We start from the raw sequence: 26,532 nt of genomic DNA on the forward strand, positions 1-26,532 counted from the left end.
CAATCCTAACTCGGCTGCCCACACGCCGAGTACGCTGCTCTCCTCCAATCAGGAGCAAGTCCTACAGTTTATTAGCTGAACTGGAGGCAGCTGTGTAGAAGCTGTTTACTTCTCTCCCAGCGCCATATTGTGGGAGAGCAGATGCATAGAATAAGTCTTAATTCCAGTAACTCAGTCTAGTCCGGTTTGCTCCCCACAAGAGGCCCCGGTTTATGCTTTATTTATACCTTTCTTGATTGCTGATGTACTTACCAGTTTGTTCGTATACTTTCATTAGCGGGGAATCCTTTATATATGCTGGACACATAAGTATTATGTATGTACTACAAACATTTTCTCCAAGTCAGTGGTTGTCTTAATTTTCTTAATATCTTATGGAGAACAGAAATTTTAATTTTTTAAAAGATTTTATTTATTTTATTTGAGAGTTAGAATTACAGACAATGAGAGGGAGAGACATACAGAGAAAGGTCTTCCTTCCATTGGTTCACTCCCCAAATGGCCAAAAGAATGCAACAACATATCAGAAAAATCATCCACCCAGACCAAGTGGGATTTATCCCTGGTATGCAGGGATGGTTCAATGTGCGCAAATCAAACAATGTGATACACCACATTAACAAACTGCAGAGAAAGATTCAATAAAATACAACACCCTTTCATGATGAAAACTGTAAGCAAATTGGGTATAGAAGGAACATTCCTCAATTCAAAGCAATTTATGAAAAACCCATGGCCAGCATCCTATTGAATGGGGAAAAGTTAGAAACATTTCCACTGAGATCTGGTACCAGACAGGGATGCCCACTCTCACCACTGTTATTCAACATAGTTCTGGAAGTTTTAGCCAGAGCCATTAGGCAAGAAAAAGAAATTAAAGGGATACAAATTGGGAAGGAAGAAGTCAAACTACCCCTCTTTGCAGATAATATTATTCTTTATTTAGGGGATCCAAAGAACTCTAAGAGACTATGAGAACTCATAGAAGAGTTTGGCAAAGTAGCAGAATATAAAATCAATGCACAAAAATCAACAGCCTTTGTATACACAGACAATGCCACGGCTGAAAAACAACTACTAAGATCAATCCCATTCACGATAGCCACAAAAATACCTTGGAATAAACTTAACCAAGGATGTTAAAGATCTCTACGATGAGAATTACAAAATCTTAAAGAAAGAAATAGAAGAGGATACCAAAAAATGCAAAAATCCTCCATGCTCATGGATTGGAAGAATCAATATCATCAAAATGTCCATTCTCCCAAAAGCAATTTATAGATTCAATGCGATACCAATCAAAATACCAAAGTGCTTTTAAATTCATCTAGATAATAACTTAAAAGTTTTCATAGGTTCTGCATGAATCTCATCAAATTTTTCTGGTTTGTCAGAATCTTCAGTATTCTCTTCATGAATGACCATGTTGACTACAAGTAAAGACAGCTTTAGTTGTTTAATTCCATTATTTATTCTTTTTCCTTTCCTAAGTGTACTGGCTAGGACCTCTAATACAATGGTCCATAGACGTGAGAGAGCTTGCTTAGCTCACAATCTTAGGGGAAAGTGAGTGTTTCAACATCAAGTATGCGGAGGATTGTTTGAAATTTTTGTTTGTTGTGGGGTTGTTTAAATTCCTTTTCTCAGGTTGAAGAAATTCCCTTTCATTCTAGTATACTGAGAGTTTTTATCAGGGATGGATGTTGAATGTTATTAAATGCTTTTTCTATATCTACTAAGATGATCACATAATATTTCTCTTTTATTTCCTGATATATCTTGAATTATATTATGCAATTTCCAAATGCTAAAACATAACTAGGAATCCCTAGGGTAAACCTACTTATTCATAATGTATTATTCTGTTTATATATCAGTACTCTAGATTTACTAAGATTTAGTTTAAGATTTTTATGTTTATATTCACAAGGGATATAGGTTTACACTTTCTTTCTTTGTAATATCTTTGTCTGATTTTGGTATTAGGGCTTTGGTGGTACCACCAGGAAGACGGAGAATCCTAAATGCATGAGCACATATCAAGAAAAAGCATCTCAGAACACGTGAAGCAAGAATTGAAAAACTGGGGGCTGGTATTGTGGATCGCAGGTTAAGCTGCCATCTGCAGTGCCAATATCCCATATAGGTGCCGGTTTGCATCCCATCTACTCCACTTCTGATCTAGTTCCCTGCTAATGCAGATGGCCCAAGTGCTTGATGGGAGACCAGGAGGAAGTACCTGGCTCCTGGCTTTAGATAAGCGCAGTGCGTCGGCTGTAGCAGCCATTTGTGGGGTGAACCAATGGAAGGAAGACCTTTCTCTCTGTCTCTCTCTCTCTCTCTCTAACTCTGCCTGAGGAGGGAGGGAGGGAAGAAGGAAGGAAAGTAGAAGTTGAAAACAAAGAAAATATTTAAAAGATCAAAGAAACTAAAAGCTGCTTTTTTGAAAATAGTGATAAAATTAATAAATCTCTAGAATTGACAAAGTGAAAAAGAGAAGATACAAATTACTAGTATAGGAATATAGCGAGATGATCACTACAGCTCCTACATTCAAATGGTAACAACTTCTATGTACATTATATCAACAAATCAAATGAAACAAACTCAAACAAAATTCCTCAAAAACCAAAAAAAAACACAACTCACCCAAGATGAAGCAGAAATTTAATCTGTAGTTTAAAAATCTTAAAAAAAAAAAAACTACAGATGCAAATTGTTTCACTGATGAATTACACCTAACTTTTAAGAGAAAAATAAAACCAGTTCTAAATAACCTCTTCCAGAAAACCAAAATAGAGGATACTTTCAACTCATTTTATGAGAACAGAAATATGCTGATACCAAAAGAAGACAAAATACAAGGGAAAGGGGAGGGTTGCGGGTGGGAGGGACGTTATGGGGGGGAAGCCATTGTAATCCATAAGCTGTACTTTGGAAATTTATATTCATTAAATAAAAGTTTTAAAAAAAAGTACAGAACAGTTTCTCTAATGAATATGAAAGCAGAAATCAGCAATAAAATAGTAGCAAAGCAAATCACAGATAAGTTGAAACAGTAAAAAAGAATTTGCTTATATACATATACAAAACACAAACGTCACACACACACACATATACACACATACAGAAAATAAAATCACCCTTCAAGGAACACTGTAGGGGTTGGAGTGGGAATTTGTCTCTGTCTCTCGTACCTACTTTCAAATAAACATATTTTTTAAATAAAAGCATTGCGATGTCAAAGAATACTTTTAACCAAATCAAAATTCTTTGTTTTAAATATGAAAAGACTTATCCCTAACAAAGCTCTTTCAATTCTCCAGAGTATCTAAGTAAAAAGAATTTATTCTGCTAATCACTGTTTTGATAATTATTATCAGTGCTAACTTTTCAGCATCATTTTGTTCTCCTCATTCACAAGCTCCGGGAGCAAATTCTAACTGGGTAAAAGCAAATGAATATATTCTATCATCTTAGTTTTTGGTTCAATCATGGGCACAAGACTCAATTTAAAAAGAAAGAAAAACAGAAAGAAAGGAGAAAGGGGAGAGGGAGAGGGAGAGAGAGAGAGAGAAATCATTCAACTGAAGTCTTTCACCAAAGTTTCTAAGAAATGTGAGTGGTCTCCTCTCTGCAATGCTCTTTCTACAGATGAAGAATTCAGATGGCGTGAAGCGTTAAGCGACTGCAGCCTTACTGCTACACCGCCAGCCTGAGGCAGAACACGTGAAGTAAAACAGAGGAGAGAGATAAAGGGAAAGAAAGCTTAGTGGGAATCAGATATACAGTAAGACTTCACTGCACTGATTAAATTCCCTTTTTAGTTTAAGTCATCTTGAAATGAATTTTCTGTTATCTACAGTTTTCTGATGCCAATGACTAGACAGAAGTCAAACATGATTTTAATTTTCATATAAAAGACTGTTTAATAATCAGGATTAAGTAAAAGGAAAAAGAACATGTCTTAACTTAGTGCTTCCCCTACACCCCAGAATATTTTGAGAAAAAGTTTGATATCTGCCTGCATGTTGTTACAGGAACACAGAGACAGGACTTCTAATGGCCCTTCTAACTATAAAATCCTGAGTACACAGAGGCAGAATTTGGGATGTCAAACCAAATGCTGAGCTCTATACCTGCTCTTAAACCTTTTCTATTTTCAAAAAAGACAGATTTTTTAAAAAACAAAAAGTTCAAGCACTCATTAGCAAGAATATGATATGTAGAGGCCGGCGCAGCGGCTCACTAGGCTAATCCTCCGCCTTTGGCGCCGGTACCCCAAGTTCTAGTCCCGGTCAGGGCGACGGACTCTGTCCCGGTTGCTCCTCTTCCAGTCCAGCTCTCTGCTGTGGCCCGGGAAGGCAGTGGAGGATGGCCCAGGTGCTTGGGCCCTGCACCCGCATGGGAGACCAGGAGGAGGCACCTGGCTCCTGGCTTCGGATCAACACAGCACGCCGTCCACAGGGTGCCGGCTGTAGCGGCCACTTTGGGGGTGAACTAATGGAAAAAGGAAGACCTTTCTGTCTGTATCTCTCGCTCACACTGTCTAACTCTGCCTGTCAAAAAAAATAAAAATAAATTAAAAAATAATATGTACAAAAAGAACAGGCTAAGTAGCAAACAAACAAACTCTTAAATAAACTAAAGCAAACCTACAAACAAAAGACAAAACATAATACAGGATCTATTCCTGCTTAGCTTGCTTGGCTAGGAAAAACCTTAGCTTTTTTAAAAATTTAATGGAAAACATAAACAGTACATCTTGACTACTGAAAATCTTGGAGATTACATGCTCATTTTTTCTACAATTTCCCTGTAATTTTCTCCTCACAAAAGATGCTTACCATGAGCTGAATTTATTTTTTTCTATCTTTAAAATTTCTTTTTTTAACTTTTATTTAAGAAATATAAATTTCCAAAGTACAGCTTTTGGATTAAAGTGGCTTCCCCCCCCCATAACTTCCCTCCCACCCACAACCCTCCCATCTCCCGCTCTTTCTCCCATTCCATTCACATCAAGATTCATGTTCAATTATCTTTATATACAGAAGATCAATTTAGTATATATTAAGTAAAGATTTCATCACTTTGCACCCACACAGAAATACAAAGTGTAAAGTAAGTACAGTTTGAGTACTAGTTATAGCATTAATTTAATTGTACATCACATTAGGGACAGAGATCCTACATGGGGAGTAAGTGCACAGTGATTCCTGTTGACTTAACAATTGACACTCTTGTTTATGGTGTCAGTAATCATCCTAGGCTCTTGTCATGGATTGCCAAGGCTATGGAAGCCTTTTCAGTCCACCAACTCCGGTCTTATTTAGACAAGGTCATAGTCAAAGTGGAAGTTCTCTCCTCCCTTCAGAGAAAGGTACCTCCTTCTTTGATGATGCAGTATCATGACCAGTACCTATCTGATAAATGTTTAATATCTCAAAAGTTCTAAGGAATACAATTTGATTTGAAAAAATAAAAAATTAATATCCATTTTTTTTCTTTCTTTTTTGAAAAAAAAAGAGACAGATGACAGATAGACATCTTCCACCTTCTGTTTCACTTTCCAACTGCTCAGGCTCGGCCGTGTTGAAGCCAGGAACCTGGAACTCAATTCCATACTCGAGCCATCATCTGCTACCACCCAGAGGAGCCAGGATTCAAATCAGGCACTCTGATACAGGATGTAGACATCCAAAGCAGCAACTTAATCACTGTAACAAATGTCCACCCCCATATTTATTACTAATTATTATTAATAATTAAGAAGGAATGAGAAGCAAATCACAAAGAAATCCATACATGACATGGATGAAAAATTTTCCAATGATCTTGAGACTCAGAAGCAAAATCAAGCTAAACACTAGAAATTAAGACTTCAGTATGTCAAATAAAAATACGGTGGAAAGCCTTAACAAAAGACTTGGTGAGGCTGAAGCAAAATCTTTAGAAATATCTCAGACCAAAAAAAAATTAAGAAAATAAAAAACAGTGTTGAAGATTTATAAGAGGGACTAGTGCTATGGCATAGCAGGTAAGGCCGCCTCCTGCAGTGCTAGCATCCCATATGGGCACTAGTTACATCTCAGCTGCTCCACTTCCAATCCAGCTCTCTGCTATGGCCTAGGAAAGCAGAAGAAGATGACCTAAGTTTTTGGGCCCCTGCACCCATGTGGGAAACCTGGAAGAAGCTCCTGGCTCTGGCTTCAGATTGGCCCAGCTCTGGCTGTTGCAGCCATTTAGTAAGTGAACCAGCAGATGGAAGACTCTCTCTCTCTCTCTCTCTCTCTGCCTGTGCTTATATGTAACTCTGCCTTTCAAATTAATAAATAAATCTTTAAAAAAAAGATTTATGAGATACTATCAAATGATCCAACATACAGATCCTAGGAGTTCCTCAAGGTGTGGAAAGAGAATGGATTAAAAGGCCTATTCAGTGACATAATAACAGAAAACTTCCATAACTTGAAGAAATTTTGGAGAAATCAAGGGATGTCCTTGTACAGGAAGCACATAGAACTCCTAACAGACATGACCAGAGAAGATCTTCACCACGAAACATTGTACTCAAACTTTCAAAAGTAAAACATAAAGATTTTAAAATGTGCACAAAACGCCAGGTTACCTTCAGAAGATCTCCAATTAAACTAACAGTTGATTTTACATCAGAAACTCTACAGACTAGGAGAAAATGGAGACACTCAACAAGAAAAAAACTGTCAACTAAAAATACTGTATCCTGCAAAGCTCTCATTTATGAATGAAGGTGAAATAAAGAACTCCCACAACAGAGACTAAAAGAATTTGTCACCATTCATCCAGCCCTACCAATGATGCTTAAGGATATGCAACACACAGAAACACAGAAAGATAGTCATCACTATGAAAGAATATGAAAGCAGAAAATCTCTTAGTAAAAGTACAAAGAAAATCCAAAACAATCCATAGGAAATTTTATGGAAAAATGGCAGGGCCCAGTTGTTACTTATCAATAGTAACCTTGAATGTAAATGGCCTAATTTTCTAATTAAAAGATATAGACTTGTTAAATGGATTAAAAAAACAAGATCCATCAATTTGCTGCCTACAAGAAACACACCTCACCATCAAGCATACACACAGACTCAAAGTGAAATGATGGCAAAAGATATTCCATGCTAACAGAAAACAAAAATGAGCAAGTGTGGCCATCCTAATAGACAAACTAGAATTTAAAACAAAAACTGTTAAAAGAAACAAAGAAGGGCACTATGTAATGATTAATTAATCAATTCAACAGAAAGATGTGACTCTAATAAATGTATATGCAACCAATGTCAGGACACCTGGCTATTGAAAACAAGTATTAATGGATCTAAAGGGAGACACAAGACTCCAATATATAATAACGTGGGACTTTAACACAAAACTTCTATAAATGGACAGATTACCTAGACATAAAATCAACAAAGAAAAACAGAGCTAACATACATTATAGACCAAATGGATCTAACAAATCTGCAAAACATTTCATCCCACAGTTGAAGAATACACATTCTTTTCATCAGTGCATAGAACTTTCTCTAGGATAGACCATACACTAGGCCATAAAGCTAGTCTCAGTAAATTCAAAAAATCTGAAATCATAGCATGTATCTTTACTGACCACAATGGAATAAATCTGGAAATTAAAAACTCAAGATTCTCTAGGAAGTATGCACAAAGAGACTGAGCACACACTTCTGAATGGAACAGTGAGTCATAGAAGAAATCAAAGGGAAATAAAAAAAAATCCTGGAAATGGATGAAGATGACAATACAACATCAAAACTTATGGGATACAGCAAAAGCAGGATTAAGAGAGAAGTTCATAGCAATTAGTGCCTACATCAAGAAAGGCATCAAATAAGGGATCTAGCAATGCATCTCAAGGACCAAGAAATACAGTAAGCAAAACTGAAAATTATTAGGAGGAAAAATAATTAGAGAAGAGATAGGGGCTGGCGCTGTGGCGCAGTGGGATAACGCCCTGGCCTGAAGTACTGGCATCCATATGGGCACTGGTTCTAGTCCCGGCTGCTCCTCTTCCAATCCAGCTCTCTGCTATGTCCTGGGAAAGCAGTAGAAGATGGCCCAAGTCCTTGGGCCCCTGCACCTGCGTGGGAGACCTAGAGGAAACTCCTGGTTCCTGGCTTTGGATTGGCACAGCTCTGGCTGTCGCGGCCATCTGGGAAGTGAACCATCAGACGGAAGACTTCTCTCTCTCTGCCTCTCCTCTCTCTGTGTAATTTCTGACTTTCAAATAAATAAATAAATCTTTTTTATAAAAAAAAAAAAGAAGAGATAAACAACATTGGAGAAAATACAAAAGATTAGTAAAATGAAGAGCTACTTTTTGAAAAAATAAAGAAACCTAATACATCACTGGCCCAACTAACAAAAACAAGGCGGGGGTTGGGGGGAGAAAAGACCAAAATAATAATATCAGAGATCAGAGATGATGAAGAGGATGTAACAGCAGATACCACATAAATAAAAACAATGGGCCGGCGCCATGGCTCACCAGGCTAATCCTCCGCCTGTGGCGCTGGCACCCCGGGTTCTAGTCCCGGTTGCTCCTCTTCCAGTCCAGCTCTCTGCTGTGGCCCGGGAAGGCAGTGGAGGATGGCCCAAGTCCTTGGGCCCTGCACCAGTATGGGAGACCAGGAGGAAGCACCTGGCTCCTGGCTTTGGATCAGCACAGCACGCCGGCTGTAGCGGCCATTAGGGGAGTGAACCAACAGAAGGAAGACCTTTCGCTCTGTCTCTCCCTCAATGTCTATAACTCTCTCTGTATCTCTCTCTCACTGTCTAACTCTGCCTGTCAAAAAATAAAAAAATAAAAAAATAAAAAAATCATCATGAATTACTACAAACAAATGTAAGTCAACAAATTGGAAAATCTAGAATAAATAGATAGATTTCTAGACATATACAGGCCACCAAAACTGAGTCACTAAGACACAGAAAACCTAAATAGACCAATAACCAAGACAGCAATTGACAAGACAGTAATAAAGATCATCCTGAAAAGAAAAGCCAAGGACCAGATGGCTTCACTGCTGAATTCTACCAAACTTGGGTAGATTTCTGCACACATACAATCTACCAAAATTGAGGCATGAAGACAATGAAAACCTAAACATATCAATAACCAAGATGGAGACAGAATCAGTAATAAAGACCCTCCCAAGAAAGAAAATCCCAGGACCAGAAGGCTTCACTACTGAATTCTATCAGACATTTAAAGAACTAATTCCAATTATTAAAAAAAAATTCAAAACAATTGAAAGGGAGAGAACCCTCCCAAACTCTTTCTATGAAACCAACATCACCTTAATTCTAAAATCAGAAAAAGCTACAACAAAGAAACAGAACTATAAACCAATATCCCAGGTGAACATAGATGCAAAGATCCTCAACAAAATACTAGCAAATTGAATCCAACAACACATTAGAAACATCATTCACCCAGACCAAGTAGGGTTTATCCCTCATATTCAGGGATAGTTCAACATATACAAATCAATAAATGTGATACATCAAATTAAGAAATTGAAGAATAAAAACCATATGATTATCTTAACAGACAAACAGAAAGCATTTGATAAGTAAAACATCTTTTCATGACAAAAACCTAAAGCAAACTTGGTTTAGAAGGAACATTCTTCAACACAATCAAGGCAATATATGACAAACTCACAATCAGCTTCATGTTGAATGGGGAAAAGCTGGAAACATTTCTACTAAGATCCAGAATCAGACAAGGATGCTCACTTTCACCAATGCTATTCAATATAGTCCTGGAAGTCTTAGCCAGAGTCATTAGGCAAGAAAAAGAAATCAAAGGGATACAAACTGGAAAGGAGGAAGTCACACTATTCCTGTTTGCAGATGACATGATTCTGTACATAGGGGAACCAAAAGACTCCACTAAGAGACTACTGGAACTCAATAAGAGAGTTTAGTGAAGTTGTAGGATAGAAAATTAGCACACAAAAATCAATAGCCTTTGTATACACAGACAATGCCATAGCTGAGAAGGAACTTGTAAGATCAGTCCCATTCACAAGAGCTACAAAAAAATTTTAAATACTTTGCAATAAAATTAACCAAAGAAGTCAAATATCCCTATGATGAAAATCACAAAACATTAAATAAAGAAATAGAATAAGACACAAAAAAGTGGAAAAATGTTCCATGTTCATGAATTGGAAGAATCGGTATCATCAAAATGTCCATACTACCAAAAGCAATTTACATATTCAATGCTATCCCAATCAAAAATACCAAGGACATTCTTCTCAGATCTAAGAAAAATGATGCTAAAATTAACATGGAAGCACAAAAGACCCTGAGTAGCGAAAGCAATTTTGAACAACAAAAATAAAGCCACAGGCATCACAATACCAGATTTCAAGACATACTACAGGGCAGTTATAATCAAAAAGCCTGGTACCAGCACAGAAATAGAAATGTAGACCAATGGAACAGAATAGAATCCCCAGAAATCAATTCATACATCTACAAGCAACTAATCTCTGACAAAGAAGTTAAAATCAATCCCTGGAGAAAGGACAATCTCTTCAACAAATGGTGCTGGGAAAATTAGATCTCTGTGTGCAGACATATGAAACAAGACAAGTACCTTACACCTTATATAAAAGTCAACTCAAAATGGGTAACGATCTCAATCTATGACCTGATACCATCAAATTACTAGAGGAGAACATTGGGGAAACTCTGCAAGACACTGACATAGGCAAAAACTTCTTGGAAAAGATCCCAGAATCATAGGCAATCAAAGCCAAAATAGAAAATGGGATTAGACCAAGCTATGAAGCTTTTGCACCACAAAGGAAACACTTAACAAAGTCAAGAGGCAATAGACAGAATGAGAGAAAATATCTGCAAACTAAGCGACTCGAAAAGGCTTAATATCCACCATCTATAAGAGCTTAAGAAACTCAACAAGAATAAAACAATCTAATTAAGAAATGGGCAAAAGACTTGAACATTTTTCAAAAGAGGAAATTCAAATGGCCAACAGCCAAAAAAAAAAAAAAAAAAAAAGCTCAGGATCACTAGCCATCAGGGAAATGCAAATAAAAAAAAAACTACAGTGAGTTTTCACCTGAACATAGTTAGAATGGCTCTCATACAAAAATCAAAAAACAGGGACATGAGGAAAAATGTTCCCTAATCCACTGTTGGTGGGAATGCAAGCTAGTACAGTCATTGTGGAAGGCAGTATGGGGTTTCCTCAGAAAACTGAAAATAGATCTACCACATGACACAGCAATTCCACGCCTGGGAATTCACCCAAGGGAAATGAAATTAGCATATAAAAGAGTTACCTGTATCCCTACATTTATTACAGCTCAATTCACAAAAGATAAGATATGGAATCAATTCAAATGCCCATCAACCATTGATTTGATAAAGAAAATGTGTCACATATACACAATGGAATACTACTCAGTTGTAAAAAATGAAATCCTCTCTTCACAACAAAATGGATGCAACTGGAATCCATTATACTTGGTGAAATAAGCCAGTTTCAGAAAGACAAATACCATATGTTTTCCCAGAACTGTGGTAACTAAAGAGTATAAAAATGCAAGGCATAATTACTTGCACTGTAATCTGCATAAAATTATTCCTGGGCATAAACTGTTGAGAAGAAATGCCTTAAAGTCTATCACACAGGACATATTTACATGTCACGTTGTCATTGGTTGTATTGCACTGATAAAAATTCGGAGTGACTAATTGGTCAAAAAAAACTGCATATGGGTGAAATGGTCATTTATATATTCAATTGTTGTTTACAGCTGTAGTCTATATCCCACTAAACTAGGGTCTTTTTGCATTTTATCTGTTAAGCCTCTTATTTGGTGAAGTATTAAGCCTTTTAATATAATATAAATTTAAAACACTATCTCAACAACAACAAAAAAAGAAAGACGGGAAGAAGAAGGGTAGAAGGAAGGAGAATGGGATGGAGGGAGAGTGAGGAAGGGAAATACCATTATGTTCTTGCTCTTTTACCTACAAATCATATTCAATCTGTTAAAAACTAATTAAAATTAAAAAGGAGAAAGAGATTATGTAAACAGAAAATCCATCAAATATCTGTATATTCCAAAGCAACCAGAATTAAATCTTGACTGAAATTTACAAAAAAGGTATGCAAAATTACAGTTGCATAAAAATATTTGTATTTTTAAACAATAAAGTTATATCTAGCTTTAAAAGATGGAGGCAAAAACTGAAATAGTAATTACAAAAAGTAAACTTACCAAATATGTTAGTGGAATGTCCTTTCCTTGCAATAGGTCTGAGTTCATTATGTCCCCATCCATACGCCCTGTAATTATCCCAGGCATGTTTCATCATCTAAGAGAAAATATATTATCCATCAATTTAGATTATTCAAAAACTGTTATTTTTAAATTTCATGTAATTTAGGGTTCTATTATTATACCTTTATCCACTCTCCTATAATTGCTATCTTAGTATTTGATTCAATAGCATTTTTATCAGTGTGAAAATATATGTAACTGTTTAATCTCAATCTACACAGCAGTAAAAAATTACATCTAATAGATGAATGACTTTTCTTAAAGAGGAAGGTGTCTGCTTGGCATTCTTCCCTTTTAAATGCTCTCAATCCTTTTGAGAACAGCTTCTTTACTAGGATTATAAAAGAAGCATCAATCAAGGGTGCTATTTCTACCACTCCTAGGTAAAAAGTTATTTGAGGGGACTGCTTTGTGTACAGTGGCTTAAGCCCTTAATTGCAATTCTAGCACCCCATATCAAAATGCCTGTTCAAGTTCCAGCTGTTCTGCTTCCTATCAAGCTTCCTACTAATGCACCCATGAGAGAGCAGGTCACAGGATAAGTGCTTGAGAAATCCGGATGGGAGTTTCTGGATTATGGCTTTATAATAGCCCAGAGCTGGCTGTTGCAGACATTTGGGGAATGAATCAGAAAGTGGAAAATCTCTCATTCACTATCTATCCCTCTCTGACTTTCTGTTTTTCAAAGAAATATAAAAATAAACCTTTTTTAAAGAAGATTCATTTATTTATTTAAAAGGCAGAGTTAGAAGAGGCAGAGGCAGAGAGAGGGAGAGAGGTCTTCCATCCACTAGTTCACTCCCTAAATGGCTGCCCCAGCTGGAGCTGGGCCCATTTGAAGCCAGGAGCCTGGAGCTTCCTCCAAATCTCCCCACATGGGTGCAGGGGGCCAAGGACTTTGGCCATCTTCCGCTGTTTTCCCAGGCACATTAGCAGGGAGCTGGATCAGAAGTGGAGCAGTCAGGACTTGAACTGGCACCCATATGGGATTCTGGCACTGCAGGGGCTGGTTTCACGAGATACATCACAGTGCTGGCCCCACAAACCTTTTTTTTCTTAAGTACTTCAAAAAGTTCATGTAATATTAAATTAAAATATAAGTTTTTTGACACAAAAAAATTCTAACATCCATGCACATGAGAGATCTCCAAAATGATCATGAAAAATGCCTATTATAGAAACACTAGGATGGATTTCAAAAAAAAATTTTGCATCAAAATGAACTTCTTTTAATCCCATTTATTCACAAACCTTTTGAATATGTAAGCAAGTGAACAAGGCTGTGTTCCAATTAAACTTTGTTTTAAAAAACAGACAGCAGGCAGAATTTGGTCCACAGGGTGTAGGTTGCCAAGACAAAGTAACTGTGCACATACCAGTCAAATAGTGACAACTAAGTCATTTTACACATATTGTTACGCACTGGGAAACAGAAGGACTCTATTTTCCCATCTCAAGATGTATGTATTATATAATACTGGAACTGATAAGGGCTCTCTCCCAACATGGAGAAAATAAATAACAACAAAAGAGACAGAGGCTGATGGAATTTCTTACAAGGATCTCTACAGGCATAGATTCAAGCCAAGTCTGAAGTCCTACTTTATAGCCATTAAGCTATTAAATATTTTTAAATCAATTAGTTTGAGCCAAGTCTCTTATAATCCAAGGAGTTCTGAGCTATCCATGAATACAGTATTTAATTATGTATCAGTTAAATAATATAATAGTAGACTGTGGTATGTTAAAAATCAGTTCATGGGGCCAGTGCTTTGGTGTAGTATGTAAAAGCTACTGTCTGCACTGCTGGCATCCCATGTGGATGCTGGTTCAAGTCCGGGTGCTCTACTTCTGATACAGCTCCCTTCCCTGTTAATGTACCTGAGAAAGCAGTGGAAGGTGGCCCAAGTACCTGGGCCCCTGCACCCATATGGGAAACCCAGATGAAGCTCCTGGCTAATTAGATTTGGCCTAGCCCAGCTCTGACTGTTTTGGCCATTAGGAGAGTGAACCAGCTGATGGATGAGCGCTAGCACTCAGGCGCTCATGCTTGCTCGCTCTCGCTCTCTCTCTCTTTCTCTTTCTCTTTCTCTCTTTCTCTCTTTCTTTCTCTTTGCCTCTCTGTAATTCTGCCTTTCAAATAAATAAATCTTAAAAAAAAAAAATCAGTTCATTTAACAGCATATTATTCATTAAAACATTTCCCAACTTGTTTTATTCAGTCAGGAAGGAATGAAGAAAGAATGTGGTTTGAATCTACAGCATAGTTGAGGGGTATCATGACAAGTTCCTTAAAAGATGGGAGATATGCTAACTACAAGCTTGTTTATGAGAATATCTATCAGCATTACCCAGATGCCAAAATTCAAGATCACTATATCTCTAGAATACAAATACAAAATTCCAATGGCAATATATGAGAACAATATTACACCATGATCAATGGCAGTTTAATCTCGGAACATACAACTAATTTATTAATTTCAAAAGCCAATCTATGTAATCCTCCATGTTAACAGAATAAAAGCATTGGGGGAAATCACATAATCATCTGAACAAAAATGCAGACAGAACATGACAAAAGTCAATACTCATTCATGATTAAATAAATAAATAAACAAAAATATCAGCCACGTTCAGCAAGGAAATGTACTCAACATAAAGGGTATCTTTCAAAAAACCTATAGCTAACACATCATACTTAGTGGTAAAACGCTTGAACCCCTAAAGCTGGGAACAAATCAAGTATGACCATTCTTTTTTTTTTTTTTTAAAGATTTATTTTATTTACTTGACGAGCAGAGTTACAGAGAGAGGAAAAACGAGAAAGAGGGAGAGACAGTGAGAGAGAGGGAAGGAGGGAGGGAGGTTGATCTAACATCTCTGGTTCACTCCCCAAATGACCTCAACAGCCAGGGATGAGCCAGGCCAAGCCAGGAGCTTTATCTGGGTCTCTCACATGTGTTCAGAGGCCTAAGCACTTGGGCCATCTTCCACTGCTGTCCCAGAAACAGCAGCAGGGAGCCGGACTGAAGCAGAGCAGCTGGGATTCAAACCAGAGCCCATATGGGATGCTGGAGTCAAAGGCAGCAGCTTAACCCATTATACCACAATGTCCGCCCCCATTATGGCCACTTTTTACCATCTATTTTCAACAATATATTAGAAGAACTAGTCAGTGAAATAAGAAATAAAAATAAAAATCATAAAATAAAAAGCAAAAATACCCCTATTCACAGAGGACATACCCATCTAGTGATATTAACAAATGACTTAGTAAAGCAATAAAGACATAAGTTTAGAAAACTAAAATAAAATGTATTTCTATATGCTGAGTCCTGTGAGTACTTCTAGTGAATCACTGAACCAGAGAGTCATCCTGAGGTCCCCTAAACTCAAGAAAATATAATTAAAACGACATCTGAAAACAAGTGAGATATCTGGAAAAAAAATATCAATGTCTCTCCCATTAGAGTCCAAAGAAACTGCATTAAGCAATCCACACATGAATTATAGACTGTAGTGGTGAAGTACAACTAGACAGCAGTTTTATTTCGATTTCACTAAGGCCAAGGTTTTAGAATTCATAAGGCCAACCTTAAAATACCTACTTAACTTCCAAGAATAACAAACTGAAAGACTTTTGAAGTTTTTAAGAATGTTGAAATCAATCCATTTCCATTCTTCAATCTACGGACACTCTCTGGAAGAAATGTGCTCTTACTCTGAAGTATAGCTGAGAAGTATCATGACATGTTCCTTAAAACATGGCAGATATACTATCTAGAAGTATGTTTTTGTGAAGATTTGCATAGCATCTAGCAGAGTCCCTTGTAACTGAACTTAGAAAATTAATTCATTGATAAATGAAAAACAGATCTACATATACATATTTATAGAATTCAGAATTTGAAAAGATCTCTCTAAACACAGAGTAGATGATATAATAATTCAGACCAGTTCATATCAAAATTTTTAATTGTCCGGCTGGTGCCACAACTCACTAGGCTAATCCTCCGCCTGTGGTGCCGGCACTCTAGGTTCTAGTCCCAGTTGGGGTGCCGGTTCTGTCCCAGTTGCTCCTCTTCCAGTCCAGCTCTCTGCTGTGGCCCGGGAAGGCAGTGGAGGATGGCCCAAGTGCTTGGGCCCTGCACCCGCATGGGAGACCAGGGGGAAGCTGGCTCCTGGCTTCGGATTGGTGCAGAGCACCGGCCATAGTGGCCATTTGCGGGGTGAACCAACGGAAGGAAGAGCTTTCTCTCTATCTAAATCTGCCTGAAAAAAAAATAATTATCTCACAACCAATATTAAGGAAGAAACCGACTTCAAGTCCTTACAGCCAACTTTGAACCTGAACTATACCTATGACCCAAGAACAAACAAAATCAACGTATGATACCACTGATGGCATAAATATATTTATACGCAGTCACATAATACATTTCCATAACCACTCTGTATCACAAAGCTCAGCTTATTACCTCTTTAATTTTTTCCCTTTTCTTTTTTACGTTATTATCTTCTGGGTCCCCACCACTTATTCCTACAAGGTTTGCAAGAGGGACTGGTGGCAGTGACTTGTTTTCTTTCATCTTCTTTTCTCGGACTACCTTATTTTTCTCTGTCTGAATTTCTGCCTGGATTTCCTCCTTTGACTTTTTCAATTTTTCTTTTGCTTCTTCTAGAGCCTTCTCATGATCGGCTCGAATTTTATTTCTCAGACGTTCTTCTTCTTCCCTGTGAGAGAAGCAGAAAAAAAGCTGATAAGAGTGACATCCTTCTTAGGAAGAACTTTAACCTTTAAACATGTAACTTAAAGGTTCCTCTTCTACCCGACAGTTGTTGTCTACTCCTGTCACGATAAGGTAAGAATTATCAGTGAAACTGAGATCTGTTCAAACAATAAGTTAAACATAACTTGGTATGAGAAAGAAAATGAACCCTAGATGCTAAAGAGCAATATTTAAAACAGTAGAAGGAGAGGAAACCTGGAAACAAAATTATCATTTCAGGTCTAACAAGCATGCAGAAAATGGCAACCAGTAACTTATCTGTAGACACTAGTAAAAATATGAATCAGTGAAAACTAAATGGACAAGAGAAAAAATTTTTAAAAAGGAATATAGTATCACAGAAGGCTCAAAAATATAAATAGTACCAAAGAAAAAAGGGAAATGACAGGATGGAAAATTCTTCATTTGTTATACAGTACAGTATATGTTTCTAAAACTTTTAAGTTTTTGGAAATAACACAGACCTCAAAATACAACAGTTTCCAATTGATGTAGTCATGACTACTTAAAATTCTCTTCAGCCCTAGTTAAAAACATAGATTCCAATTTAGTCTCTCAGTATGAAACCTGTGAATCTGTATTATGAAGAAATTTTCAGATATTTCTGGTATACACACTGGTTTGGAAACCACTACTTTTGTGGACACCCACTGGGTTTTCCACCTAGTCCTGTTCTTGTGAGAGGCACCTCAATCTTGTCTCCACAGTACCCCAACTCACATGGATAAATATAGCAGTGCTTGCTATCAACCGTTATTTCCAGATCAACCAATGATGACCAATGCTTAATATCTAAACCGACAGTAACCAGAGTTACTTCTGCAGAAATTTAATTCAAATTCTGGTGCCAGCCCCCAGCAGACCACTTCAGACAGGAAATCCCGAGTCCACTAAGCTGCAGATAGCAGCGGGAGGGGGAGCTCGGAGAACTGCATTTGAAGTTCTACACACTAAAAAAAGAGAAAGTATAGAAGAGCGAAGAGGTTGGGCAACACCTTGCCCATCTCTGCCCACCCCACCCCCCCCCCCCGGCCCCATCTACCCAGACCTACAGCAGGATGAAAGAAACCATCTTGTTTGTTTACATTTTCAAACATAAGCAGGGGACTGCCACCTTTGCCTCCCATGCACATAGCCCATCAACTGCAGGGGCCACCTCACCACACCCCCCACACCTCTCCACCCAGGAACGAGGACCACAACATTTCAGAAGAATTTCTTCCCCACCATGCAAGCTGTACAACAAGGAGAACTCAAGCTTGCTCTATCTACCATTGAGAAGCGAGCTGGGTCCCAGTAGGGGAGTCTCTGTGCACCAGAGCTCATACTGGCCTCTACCACATTGAGAAGTGAACACAGCTCAAGTAAGTGGGGCTCTGTGCTTCTGCTTTAAATGCACGGACACACAGCAGCCCATAACAGAGGGAAACTTCACCACTAGAGAATCTACACAGACAAAAAAGTGAAAAAATACACATATAATGAAAAACAAAAGAAATACCCCAAATAAGAATAAGGAAGACACTATAATCCCCACAAAGGACACTACAACTCTTCAATAATAGAAAGTGAAGATGAAGAGATCAAGGATATGCCAGCAATGGAATTCAGAAAATTAATCGTCAGATTACTTAGAAGCAATCAGAAGCTTCTAATTCACAATCTAAATGAAAAGTGCTCCCTACAAATTGAGATATTAAAGAGAAGTCAGAATGAAATACTAGAAATGAAGAATTCAATAGATCAAATAAAAAATGCAGCAGAAAGCCTTAACAACAGAATAGGTGAGAGAGAAGAAAGAATAACAGAACTAGAAGACAAACTTCTAGAAATACTACAGTCAGACAAAAAAAAAAAAAAAAGAAGAAGAAATTAGAAAACTAAAAACACAGTTGGAGATCTACAAGATACTATCAAGCAATCCAACATACGGATCCTAGGAGTACCAGAAAGTGAGGAAAGAGAGAAATGATTAGAAGGTCTTCTTAATGAAATAATAACAGAAAACTGTCCCAGTCTGGAGAAAGAAAGAGACATCCAAGTACATGAAATACATGGAACTCCCAATAGACACGATCAGAAAAGACCTTCACCACAACACTCTGTAGTAAAACTCCACAGTAAAATATAAAGATCTTAAAATGTGCATGAGAGAGATGCCAAATCACCTTCAGAGGAAACCCAATTAGACTCAACCCAGTTTGAAACTGTAAAGTTATACAGTTCTGCAAATATTCCTATGGACTTACTTCTAGGGGTACAGCCAAAAATTTGCCATGGGACTCCAATCCCATTAAGCTAGGTGGTAATAATGCCATCTTAAGTGTTAAAGTGATTATCTTAATTGTTAAATGGATTGCATAAACAGGATTAATTGTTAAAGGGATCATATAAATAAAATCAGGTGACTGGTAAAAACAATAGATAAAATTAAAAAGAAGAGAACGTTCCAACATGGGAAGCAGTTCACACAACAAACTCATAGAATGACAATCGCTCTAAATAGCACTCTGACCTCAGAATCAGCCCTTAAGGCATTCTGGTCTGGCTGAAAAGCCCAAGAGAGCATTTCGGGCATGGAAAGCTAAGACACTATGTCAAAAAAAAAAAAAAAGTCCTACATGAAGGATCTCTATGAGTGTGATCCCAGTGGAAAGAAGGGGCCATCAAAGAAGAATGTACTTTTCTCTGAAGGAAGGAGAGAACTTCCACTTTGCTTATGGCTTTGTCTAAATACTAACAGAGACTGTGGACTCAAAAAGCTTCCATAGCCTTGGCAGCTCATGTCAAGAGCCTCAGGTGATCAATGGTGTCATGCATAAGAGTGTTAATTGTTAAATGAACAACTGGAATCACTGTGCATTTACTCCCCATACAGGACCTCTGTCCTCAACACATTTTACTATGAGAACTAACTGTAAAACTTGTTCCCAGTTTTTTATATTGTGTGTGTGTGTGTGTGTGTGTGTGTGCAAATTGTTGAAATCTTTACTTACTATAGAATAGAGTTGGTCTTCAGTGTATAAAGTTAACTGAAAATGGATCTTAGTGGAGCACAGGACTGGGAATGAGAGAGGGAGAGGGAGGAGATGTGGGAATGTGGGCAGGAAGGCAGGTAGGGTGGGCAGAATCACTGTATCCTAAAGTTGTACTTATGAAATGCATGAAATACATATTTAATGTATTCATTAAATAAAAAATTTCTTTGTGAAAAAAATTACAAAAACCCAACAGTTGTTATCACTCCTTAAATGAAAAATGAAAAGGCCATTGGAACATCCTACACATTTTAACATCTCAAAAAATAAACTGTATCACCAACCTAAGCCAAAAGCTTTTGGGGTCATTGGTTTAGTTTAAGTGGAAGGTTGTTGAGAAAATCCCTAGGATTAGCTGCAGCTGTGATTGGTCCCTGCCCTGCTCTAACTTTATAAGGACCAACTGTCATGAAATACAAATTTATGCAAGTCCCTGCTGGACTGCCATTGGTCCATTTCTTGCTCTGACTTCCTAAGGAGCCCTATGGTTACAGAATTCCACACACCTATATAAGCAGCTGCCTGGCCCAAGTTTTTGTCCATCTTACCAGGGAGCTATTGTGGTGACCTGTGTGACCTGGACCCATCTATGCTAGCGTTTGTGCTTGTTGGTGTTAGTGTGCTTTTTTGTTTGTTTGTTTCTTGTTCTTTTTTGTTTATTCTTTTTTCATTTTGTTTTAGTTTGTTTTTTTCCACCTATTTATTTTTGTACCCATTTTGTTTTTTGAAGTTTTTTTTCGTTTTTGGCTTCCCACGTTTAGTTAGGCAGTGCTACTAGATTTCAGTGTTAATGTAGTTATTTAGTGTTTGTTTTTCTGGTTTCTGTTTTCAGTTTTGTTTGGATAGTACTTAGTCTTGCCACTGTGTGTCGTTAGTATAGTTAGTGTAGGTAGTATGGTACCATAGTGAGATCAGCAGATAGTCCCTTTGTTGTCCCTTTATTTTCTTAGGTATTGTAGTGAGGGTAGCACATTAGTTAGTGTTTGTGGACAGAAATCTTAGAGAGTAGGTCAGAGAGAATAGTTAGGGACACAGCATGGAAAGCCTTAAGGACTTCGAGGCTGAAGCCAACCCTCAGCCTGAGCTCCAGTGGCTATCCCTCGTGGGCCGGGGCAGTTTCAGCATGCTGTTTCTGGCCCACCAGGCATCCAGCGAGCAACAGGTGGCTGTGGAGCTGTTCCAGGAAGACCTGAGCAACCCCTTGGACACCAGATGGGCAAAGAGAGAAGTCTGCATCATACAGCTCCTAAGGCACCAGAACATCATCGAGCTGCTGGAGGTGTCACCATTCCTTGGTGTTGGAGCTGGCTGATGGGGGCAGCCTCTATCAGTATGTGATGGACCAGAGCGGCCTGCAGGAGTCCGAAGCCAAGGCCACATTCAACCATATCCTGGCAGCTGTGGGCCACTGCCATGTGCAGTGCACAGTGCACAAGGACCTCAAGCTGGAGAACCTGCTGCTCGACTCAGACCTGAAAATCAAGCTGGGGGACTTTGGGCTGAGCTGCCAAGTGGCCAAGGGCACACTGGTGCACGGTTTCTGAGGGATCCCAGAGTACAGCACTCCGGAGGTGTTCCAGCTGGAGGCCTATGATACCTTCGCCACAGATATCTGGAGATCGGGCGTGATCTTCTTTGCCATGTTAGTGGGGGCCATGCCCTTCAGTGGGAGGGACCTGGCAGAATTGCAGGACTGCATCCAGAGAGGGTGTTATGAGCTGCCTTTGCACAGCCAGCCCGGCCCTGGGTGTGCTCCTGAGCTTGCTGCTCAGCCTGGAGCCCATGCGAGAGAGGCCTATGGCAGAACTGGCTCGGCAACACTGGTGGTTCGACCTCTTACAGGAAGAAGTCAAGGACAAGGAGGTTGCAGGCGTACACCTTCCGGATAGGTTAACGCCGGCGAGACCTCGGAGACACCAGACGCGTTTATCGGCTTTTCAGCTTTCACTTTATTTTTCAGCAGACTCGCGTTACATGTCGCGAACGCCCGCCCTGTTACCGGCATTCATTCACAACTCATTCATTCACAACTCCTTCATTCACCACTCCTACTTACTACTCGCATTCATTCATAGCTCCCGCCTGTTTCCGGCGTTCATTCATAACTCCCGCCTGTTTCCGGCGTTCATTCACAACTCCGCCTGTTACCGGCGTTCATTCATTACTCCGCCTTTTACTAGCGTTCATTCATTACTCCGTCTTTTACCAGCGTTCATTCACTCTCCGTCTTTTACCAGCGTTCATTCACTCTCCGTCTTTTACCAGCGTTCATTCATTCCTCCGTCTTTTACCAGCGTTCATTCATTCCTCCGTCTTTTACCAGCGTTCATTCATTCCTCCGTCTTTTACCAGCGTTCATTCATTCTCCGTCTTTTACCAGCGTTCATTCATCCACTCCCGCCCACCGTCCACCTATTTATATATATATCATTCACGGAAAACATGTTACCAACTAAGTGTGGGAAACATGCAATAACAGGATGCTTAAAGTCAAAACAGGATCTTGCAATTAGCAACGGGCAGGGTGGAAAAAGCCCAGCACTAAACTTCTTGTCGGGAGCGGCACAGCTGGCCAGGCTGTCCCGTTCCCCGACAGGAGGTGACGCTGGTGCAGTCCCTGGGAGTTCCTGAGGACCCAGAGGCCCAGGAGTACCTAGCGGGCCTGGGTCTGCTGCCAGGCACTGGAGCTGCAATACTGTCTGGCTCTGATGGTTTCAGCCCAATGTCGCTGCAGTCGGACTCGTGAAACCTGGAGCAGATGCAGCCCTGTGGGTAGAGTGTGAGTCGGGCCACAGCCTCACTGCACAACCTCACAGTGTACGGGGCACACCTACATACGTGGCCTCAAGGGAGGTCCAGAGTGCGGCTGCCCTTCTCACCTATGAGCCCCTGTCACCCCAGTGCCACAGGGAGCCTGAGCCTGAGCCAAAGCCTGATCCTGCTGCTGCTGCCGCCCTGCCTGCCTCTCTCCTCCCTGGACAGCTGCAAGAGGAGAGAAGCCTTGGTGCCAGCTCAGCCCCTAAGTCTGTCCCTGTGGCCACCCCCTCCAGCCCCTGCCCTAGGATCAGTTGGGACCTGGTGGTGCCAGAGGTCCCAGCCTCCTCAGGTTCAGCTGCCTCTATCCTGAGCAAGGGTCAGCAGGGGCTCAGCAGGAAGAGTGGCAGGATCGTCAGGTTCCTCCTGCGGGCTTGCTGCATCCTGCCAGCCCCAGCCAGCCGCCCTGGCCCCCAGTAGCCCACCTTGGGACACATCAAGAACAAGGGTCTGCCAGCTGAGCTGCCTGAGGGTTTTCATTTGCTTGAGACTTTTGTGTGCTTCTCATAAATAAAAATCATAACTGTATGAAAATAAAAAGCACTATTCTCAAAAAAAATTTTTTAATTAAATGGGGAGGAAAAGCCTATATAAAAACATATAGCAGCTTTATTTCTAACAGGCAAAAACCAGAAATGACCCAGATATCTCCAACAAGTAAATACTTACATAAATGGTAGTATATGTACGCTATGGAATACTACTTAGCAATAAAATGACATTAATACATATAATTTATATGAATCTCAAAGGTACTGTTATGAGAATGAAAAAAGCTGGGGCCAGCATTATGTCACAGCCAAGTTAAACCACAGCCCACAATGCCAGCATCCAATACTGGAGCAACATTCGGAGTCCCAGCTGCTCCACTTCTGACCCAGTGTCCTGCTAACACGCCTGGGAAAGCAACATATGATGGTTTAAGTACTTGAGGCCCTGCCATCCAAGTTAGAGACCCAGATGGAGTTCTGGGCTCCTGACTTCAGCCTGGTCCAACCTCGGCCACTGCACCAATTTTGGGGAATGAACCATTGAATAAGACAATTTCTCTCTCCCTCTTGCTTTGTCACTCTGCCTTTCAAATAAATAATAATAAATCTCTCTTAAAAACAATAGCCAATCTGAAAAGGTTGCATACTATATAATTCCATTTACATGACATTCTCAAAAATAACAAAAAGTTAGGGATGGAATAAAGCAGTAGTAGCTAGGAGTTATGAGTAGAGGCAAAGAATAATTATAAAAATTAACACAAGGAAGGGTTTCTTTATGATACAATTATAATGTATCCAAATTATGGTGGTAGTTACAACAATGTATAAATGTGTTTAGAATTATAAACCTGTACACCAAAAGAGAAAAACATCAATTTATAACTAATATTAAAAATAAAAAAAGAAAATTGGAGTGCTAGCAGTAAGAAGGTGCCAGTAGGGAAAGAAGAAGGGAGAGTAGGGCCGGTGCCATGGTGCACTTGGTGCCTGCGGTGCCGGCATCCCATATGGATGTCGGGTTCTAGTCCCGGTTTCTCCTCTTCCAGTCCAGCTCTCTGCTGTGGCCCGGGAAGGCAGTGGAGGATGGCCCAAGTGCTTGGGCTCCTGCACCCACACGGAAGACTGGGAAGAAGCACCTGGCTCCTGGCTTTGGGCCGGCACAGCACTGGCCATAGCAGCCATTTGGGGAGTGAACCAACGGAAGGAAGACCTTTCTCTCTGTCTCTCTCTCCCTGTCTATAACTCTACCTGTCAAAATAAAAAAAAAAAAAAAAAAAAAAAAAGAAAAAGAATAAAGAGGGAGAGTGAGGTGCAGAAGGGCTAGAGAGTCAGGAACAAGAGTCATTCAGTAGGGAGAACAATCCATGGAGCCTGCAACCAGATTGGATGTGGAAGAAATAAGGCAAGAAGCAGCCAACGTGGGCCCCTGAGTGAATCTGAAAAACTGACATGTGAACCCATCAGTGAAGAGACTGAGGCAGGTGAGGGCAACATCATCACACAGGTGTTGAGTGAAGTATTATATAAATAAGATAGCCAAGGCAGACACCACTCAAGAACTCCCTACTCCCTACTCCCACCCCATCACCTTCCCAACACAAAGACACAGTGTGCCTAGCTCCAGAGAGCAGATCATAATCCATCTATGCCATTCAGTCTTTCCTAGCTGCTTTTGCCACTAGGAGTTACCCAAACAACCCTATTTCAACCAAGAGACAAAATACTTCTAGAATACAGTTTCCTTTATTGATTAAATGTGGACAGAGCAGGTTAAGAAAAGGGCCTTTTACTGATAACTCCATACCTACCATATATTTCTGTCTTCAAATGCAGTTTTGATGCCAAAAGCTATGACAGCCATCTCACAATCAAAAGGCAAAAAAGACTGAGGACAAATCACCAACATGGCTCAGGAGAGAAGAGAAAGAGGGAATGCTGCTCTCACTGTGTTATTGCCAGGACCCTCCTCTGCTTGTCCCCAGAGTTCAGATTCTGTCCAGTAACTCTTGAGTGCTCTGTCACTTCCAACTTAGAATCTGCCCAACTCACCTATCCACCCACTGTGCAAGCATGCACCCACATTTGATAAAACAGAGGTCTGGACTGAGTCCTAAAGAAGAAAAACATCAAGTGGAGAAGACTGGTTCTTTCAAAGGGAGGTTTCTGTCCTGATGACAAGTCAGGGAGTTTTCCACAGGGACCCACACTCTCCACATCCAGCTCCAAGCACCATGTTACCTGACATTACTTCTGAATGGCAAGTTAGCTGGCTCATAGGCATCACTCTGTAAAGTATCTTCACCCACAATGAACCTCCACAGGTATTACATGCAGTCTCTAAGAACCCAACATGAGACAGGAGAAGGATATAGGCCACAAATAACCCACATGCCCTCTCAGAGCTTCAAAATGCACATGGACTATGACCTGAGAAGTTCTGCAATTCAGATGACCTAACACTTTCCAAACATACTTATAGTCTCCCTTTTCTGCACAACGATGTTAGCATGCCATGGGACATAAGGACACAGAGGAAGTTTCGCTAAGCCATCAGTCATGCCTGTGGCAGAACCTTGCCATGGTTTCACCATGTAACATTAGATACATGGCACTTCTTAGACTCCTTTTCTCATCTGTAAAAACAGAGCTTCTGCCAGCCTCACAAGATTGTTCACAGGAGCAGGTGAGATGACACACAAGCTGAAAAGCCCAGAACAGCCCTTAGTTTCCTTCCTCCTCTAACGGCCTTCCCTTCTCACCAGCACCATTACCACCACCGCTGCTGCATGTGCATGCACACAAACACACCACCACTCAGGGATGCGGGCTAACACCAGCGTCCTTAAGGGACCCAAGACCTACACTCAGAGACTTCTTATAACTCCCTGGCTTCCATAAACTGGGTGACAGGAGCCAGCTAATGGGCACATCTACAAGAATTTGGAGGCCACCAACCCCTGCTAAGATGTGGCCTACCTCTTTTAAGGTAGAATTGGCAGACACTTAT

At 39.8% G+C, this 26,532-nt stretch overlaps 1 protein-coding gene across 6 annotated transcripts in view; it reads right to left on the reverse strand.

Annotated features, from left to right (window-relative positions):
* Nucleotides 1-26,532, reverse strand: part of MAN1A2 (mannosidase alpha class 1A member 2) — a 195,288-nt gene that overhangs the window by 121,905 nt on the left and 46,851 nt on the right. For all 6 annotated transcript variants that reach the window (XM_051857353.2, XM_002715724.5, XM_051857358.2 and 3 more), the window contains 2 exons: nt 16,868-17,123; nt 12,324-12,420 (listed from right to left, as the gene is read on the reverse strand). In XM_051857353.2, the coding sequence (XP_051713313.2) occupies nt 12,324-12,420; nt 16,868-17,123 (353 nt within the window). The remainder of the gene's footprint in view (nt 1-12,323; nt 12,421-16,867; nt 17,124-26,532) is intronic.

This window comes from Oryctolagus cuniculus, chromosome 7 (genome assembly GCF_964237555.1).
Source record: "Oryctolagus cuniculus chromosome 7, mOryCun1.1, whole genome shotgun sequence".
Lineage (NCBI taxonomy): Eukaryota > Metazoa > Chordata > Mammalia > Lagomorpha > Leporidae > Oryctolagus > Oryctolagus cuniculus.